The 6,054-nt window shown below is 42.0% G+C and overlaps 1 protein-coding gene across 4 annotated transcripts in view; it reads right to left on the bottom strand.

The window, feature by feature from the left end:
- Nucleotides 1-6,054, bottom strand: part of HP1BP3 (heterochromatin protein 1 binding protein 3) — a 26,537-nt gene that overhangs the window by 11,355 nt on the left and 9,128 nt on the right. Inside the window, exons 2-5 of one of the 4 annotated variants that reach the window (XM_019541409.1) lie at nucleotides 4,428-4,626; nucleotides 3,875-3,974; nucleotides 2,118-2,268; nucleotides 375-534 (exon numbers count right to left, since the gene is read on the bottom strand). In XM_019541409.1, the coding sequence (XP_019396954.1) occupies nucleotides 375-534; nucleotides 2,118-2,268; nucleotides 3,875-3,974; nucleotides 4,428-4,523 (507 nt within the window). In that variant the 5' untranslated portion in view covers nucleotides 4,524-4,626. The remainder of the gene's footprint in view (nucleotides 1-374; nucleotides 535-2,117; nucleotides 2,269-3,874; nucleotides 3,975-4,427; nucleotides 4,627-6,054) is intronic. The other 3 variants (XM_019541412.1, XM_019541410.1, XM_019541411.1) reach the window with 3 other exon arrangements.

Here is a 6,054-nt window from a genome sequence, read left to right as displayed (position 1 = left end):
AAGCACCTACATTGAACACCTTCAAGAGTAGATTGGATGCTTATCTTGCTGGGATCCTATGACCCCAGCTGACTTCCTGCCCCTGGGGCGGGGGGCTGGACTCGATGATCTCCCGAGGTCCCTTCCAGCCCTAATGTCTATGAAATCTATGAAAGTTAATCACAGGGACAAAGTCTAGAAAATAGAGAACCAAAGAATCCTTCTGCTACGTCACTGAATCATTTAACTTAATCAGTATAAGAAACACCGTTTTGCATATTTACTGGCCCCAAACGAAGTAGCTGGAAAGCTGTCATTGTGAATCCTAAGAATTCTCAGATTTATATAAAAGAGATTAATCTTGCCAGAGAAGGGGCAAGATGTCTTCTACTTGCCTTAATGGCCTCAGTTAAAATAGCATCCATCTTGGGGCGCGAGGAGGAAGCCATCTGTGTTTGCTTCTGCGCTCTGGCTAATTGGCTGGCAGAAAGGGTGGCCCATGCAGGAATGGTCTTCTTCACTTTTTTCTCCTTTTCTTTAGATGGATCCTTTTCGCTTAGGAAAGAAACAGTTAAAAGCAAGACAAAACACTATGCATTAAACCCAACGAACAGAGTAGCAAATGTGAAAATAGTTGCAAAAGGTAGTCTTGGAAAGGACTAAAAAATGGAAAAGGGCGTTGTGTAGATAAAGCACTCAGGATTTGGGATCAGAATACCAAAGCTACACTGTGAGAGAAGGCTACTGCAGGTCAGCTTCTGAGATTATCCACATCCCTTTAAAGACCAGACCACTCTTCTGCATAAGTATCAGAAGGTGCATAAGATTAACATGGACAGAACAAACCAGAAATCTTCCCTTATCCATTCAACCAGAAGGGTGCCATAGTACACACTATACATTTTACCCGTAATTTGAAACCACAGTTGCACTTGGAAAAGCCCTGGCAAAGTTACGTAATGCAAACACAGCTGTATTGGCAAAATGGAGCTTTTACCAGCACAGTACGTTTTACTTGGTAAGCGTGGAACGCGCTACGCTGGCAGAAGCAAAGTACACCCAGTGCTCTCAGTATAAACCTGGTCCTTGAAGTGGCAAGCACAGATACGAGAAATATGATGTAGAAAGTGTCATACTCCAAGTGACAGCCTTACAGGAACTGGCAGAACACACCAGGCCTATCACAGTATACTTGCAGGGCAATTTAACTTCTGCAAGGACTCTGTAGGGAAGAGACAACAGTCCTAAGATGGCTTCTCTAATCAAGTCTGATAAAGAGCATGTGAAAACACCCATTTGTTTGTTGGCCTAGCAAAATGGAATGCAATGCAGAAAGGCCATTTCAAAGCAGGAAGACTATTTGTTGAGAAAACAGGTGTGGGGGTGCAGGAAACAGCTTGTAGGAGCCTCCTGATTCCACCGTTGGAGCATAACTTCTAGTGCAACAACCTACTAAGTTCCTTCCCAGGAGCACAACACAAAGGCATCAACCTTTATTAATGTATCCTATTCCACATAATTCCTGTGGCCAGACAGCGAAAAGAAGTGGCTAGCCAGTAAGTTCCCAGCCCTTGTGTGTTTTGGAATCACCTAAAAAAGCTGTGCCTTTTCAGATGCATAAGCATGGTTCAGTGCCCCAAGAGCACAAATGATCTTCAATCTCTTTAGTATCTTTCTTTCCATAGATAGTTGTGGAGGCAGGAACCTTCCTAAAAAGAGATTCTCTACAGTGGACAGGTGTGTACACATCCAGTTAGCAGGGATATGCAGAACCTCTATAGGAGAACACGTTCAGGGCATCTGCATGAACATCTTGGCTTGTAAAAAAAAAAAAAAAAAAAAAAAAGATGCAGGCCACTTCCTGGGTGAAAAATTATCTACTATTGGATGAACCACAGGAATTTGTTCCAGCCTCAAAACTAGATCAAGAGTTATAACTTACTGTAGAACAGCAGCTGCATCTTGGCTACTATTCTTAGTCTGCACAGGAGGCAGGGCAGAGGGGGTGGAATTGAGACTCTTTAAAAAAAAAAATTATTCAGACTCTTTCCTACAATCCCATCTTCAAAGGGGACCGGACCCCACTTCCTCTACGGCCATTCCCCAACTTCAAGTACTTCAAAGGCAAAAGGTCTTACTCCTTTTTGGCCTCTTCAGAAGACTTTGTTTCTCCCTTTCCTTCACTCTCAGGTTCTTTTGGCTGCTCCGTCTCACTGGATGTAGCAGGTGGAGTTTCATTCTCTTGTTCTTCTCCAGTAGAGGCTGATTCCTCAGAGCTGACCTCAGGATCTAAAGAAGATATTTGGAAATATACCAGATCAGTGTCTCAAAACTAAACATTACTCTTTCAAAAAGCACATGAAGTTTAGGAAAACAGTTTGGGGTGATTTATATCAGGCAGTGCCTGGTCTCTATATAAATCAATTCAAAATCATGCCTTTAAAATTTAGCATTTGTTCTTTTTTTAAAAGAACAGAAATATGTTTAGATCAGAAGTCAAGTGCCACAGTGAACTTTAAACAGACATTATATACAGTTCTCATACTGAATTAATTCCCCCAGATTTCCCTTTTCCAGGTTGTGGAAATTACTGTCACATTGGTCATTCAACAGAGATATCCCAGAAGTCAGCATCATCTCTAGTTAGTGCCAAAATTAAATGAAGTAGAAAGGTATAGATTAAAGTATCTTCTGGCATTCTCTGACATCTCTTAATTCTGAAACATATCAGTTAAATTTTAAACATGACATTTAGGTACATAAATCCAAGTTTCTGAAAAAGCCAAGACCAATATAAATATCTACGAGGGGTTTCCATTTTAAAAATAGGTTTGACCAAAACCAACACATTTTTAAACACCACTGTTTCTACGCTAAGTATTACAATGTTTAAAAACATTAACATACTAGTTAACGTTCACCAGTCTAGTTTAGTCACAGCCTTAGTTTACAGATGTGTTGACAGATGTCTGTGTCTATGACAAAGGGATAAAAACCAATGTCAGAAATCAACATTCAAAAAAAATGAATGTATGAGTTTTTGCTGAGAGCATGCCTTATAGAAAGACCGCTCACATGAAACTCCTGAGTATTAGAATATTTGAATTATCCATTAACTAAGTTGGATGGAGAGTACCTGACCTGCTGTACATACTAGGGCACACTCTCTTCCTTCTACTTTTACAGAGATCAGCCAGTTGTCCCAAAACTCTGCTGTGAGCATCTCTCATATGGAGGCTTTGTGTACTTGAAATTTCAACTCCAATACTGCATTAACAGCTTTTTTCTTTCCCCTCCATAAGAAAGAGAAAAGGTATCACTGAGATGAACTGCACCTGACAATGTCCAAATGTCAGACTAATAAACAGATTGTTTGATCGATCCCACTGATCTCCTCCATGTATATTAATTCTGCATATAATTGCTAAACTGCATATTCCACAATATATACTGAAAAAGCAGACAAATAAACAGTTTAGGTTATTCAACACCCCCTTTCTCCATTCATTAATTCCACTTGTTGGCCTCAAGTGACCTTTCTCCCAGCTCTGAAAGCTCATACCTGTACTTTCCCTCTGAACCACTAACAATCATCTTAACGGAACATATCTATTAGTTATACGGTCACATGCTTGGTAATTCATTTAATTTTGGAGTTATTGCACTTTTTGAAGTTTATACATGTTTTGTCCTGATGTGTGCAACTGAGGTGTGGTTTTAGACTGAGCATTATGGTGTCAAGATACAGCTTTTTCTGTACACTACAGAACTGGATCTGGGCATTGGTGATCATTTTAAACTTGTCAGTAATGCTAAAGTAGAAGCTACAAAATTGAAGTTTGTGCTTGCGTATACATTAGTAATTCAGTACACGGTTACTATCACTTCACTTTACCTGGTTTGGCCTCCTCACCTTCAGCAGGTTTGCTTTTGGGAGGAGTTTCCCGGGCAGAAGAATTCACAGCACGACGGATCGGCATGGTGTCTTCGACCTTCTACAAGAAAGAATAACATTAAAACAAGTATCAGAGAGAATGTAGACGAGTTTCTGAAATGGGCTTAAAGCAGAGAAGTAGAAGCTATGAGAAGAAGTATGCACCGAAAATCTTCTGGACAAAGTCTGATTCAATCAGCTTTTTAAATTGACAGGTAAAACCCAAACCAGGTTCTCTGAAGCACATTAAGAGACTATGCTTTTGCACCTTTTTATTTCAGTTTATGAGAAAAATTTCATTTCAATGTTGAAGTGAACAAGAAGAGCGCTTGAGCAGTACAGCAAACAGAACATCTCAGGGAAAGCAGGGAGGGAAGGAAGCATGTCTACAGGGCTTTGTTAGACTCCCAACCAAGCTTCCTACAAGCAGGGAGGAAGAGTACAAAGTAACCTTCAGCAGGGCTGGAAGTCAATGACTGACGAGGGCCAGCTTGGAGAATGGGCCAGCCCGTACCTCACTTAACTTGTCCGCATGGATCAGTTGACCTCCCGTTAAGAGTGGAAGTGCCTTATGATGCACAGGTTCACCTTCAGACAGATCAGTTGCCATTTAAATTAATTTCTACCCCAAGTGCAGGTAACACTGTGGAGCCCCAGGTTTTAACCACAAGGATTTTTTCCTAATGGTTTTCACAGTGCAGTGAGGAGTCAACCTAAAGTACAGGAAAGAACTGGTGTGAAAATGGACAAACACAAAAACTTCTACATCTATGTACCTATTATACTAAAGCTAAAAGAGAGGATAAATGGTTGACAGCTTATGACTAACATGACAGAAGACCAATATTTAAGCTTACATACACGCTAAAACATCTACACAAACTTGATCTCTGAAATTTAGCAAATGTGACAAAGCTGGAAGCTATGGCACCAGCCTGTTTAGTGAATGCACCTCATGAAGGAGCAGAGACAACATTGATTCCTCTGTAAAAAGAAACCCCACAATGCACTGTCCCCAAAATATTATCTAGCAAAAGGAAAAGCTTCAAGGTTACAGATGCCAGATTCACTTTAGGTGGAGACAAGGCTTGAAAGACATTATCCAGAATCTACTAGACAAAGATAAAACATCTCCACAGACAAATATACTAATAACCCAAGCAACACCCTTCTGAACCACATCTCATGCAACCTAATGAAATAAGTCCTTGAAACAATTATAGTTATTGGGAAGAGGCACCAAAAACGTACAAGGCTTCCCACAATACATGATGAGTGAGAGGGAGTGTTGCTGCAAAGCTTTATCTATGAGCATCACACACTTCCATCCAAGTTCAAGTTTCAAAACCTGAGTGTAGTTTCTCCCACTCCCTCCTCCATCCCTTCCTTGCTCACCTGCTCCACTCTTCCTTTCTCCTTCACCATCACTGTGGGATACAGCAGCCACTACCACCAAGCCACCACCGCAGTACCTGTCCACTCCCTCCCAGGCTGCTGGCAGCTCTGCTGCCAGGCAGCAAAATGCTTTCTTGGAAGACACCAACTGTCAAATGGATGACAGCAGACACCAGAAGGGCACGGGTGTCATACAGACCTTCGGCATGCTGCTGGCCAGCAACAGAAACCTCATTCAACTTGGCAGAAGTAGAGGAATGCTGCTAATGGAAAGGAAGGTTTCTACTGCTGCACAACAGCTTTTGGAGTAACTGGAATTTGGCTGGTTTTAAGCCGCTGTAGTGCAGACATGGCAGACTACATTCTACCATAACTCAGTCAAGGGGAGGCAGAATTATAACTATCCATGGTGAACCAATGGAAAGAAGGGGTCATCACCAGGGAGGACTATTCTGCAGTTGCTCGGAGATGTAGGGGGGCAGTCAGGAAGGCCAAGGTGGAGATGGAACTGGGACTGGCTTCCCAGATTAAGAACAATAAGAAGTCCTTTTTTAAATATATAGGGGGTAAAAAGAAGGTCCTGGGTAATGTGGGGCCCTTGCAGGACGCCATGGGAAACTTGGTCGTCACACCAGATGGCAAAGCTAACATGTTTAACGATTTCTTTCCCTCCGTCTTCCTAAGTAGGGACCAGAACAGCCACCTCCCTGCTGGGCCCCCTCGGGCCCCGGGGGAGGCACACCTGG

Source organism: Crocodylus porosus, unplaced genomic scaffold (genome assembly GCF_001723895.1).
Source record: "Crocodylus porosus isolate Cpor-Errol unplaced genomic scaffold, CroPor_comp1, whole genome shotgun sequence".
In the NCBI taxonomy this organism is placed as follows: domain Eukaryota; kingdom Metazoa; phylum Chordata; order Crocodylia; family Crocodylidae; genus Crocodylus; species Crocodylus porosus.
The sequence above is the reverse complement of the archived record's forward strand: the minus strand, read 5'-3'. Positions and strand labels throughout refer to the sequence as shown.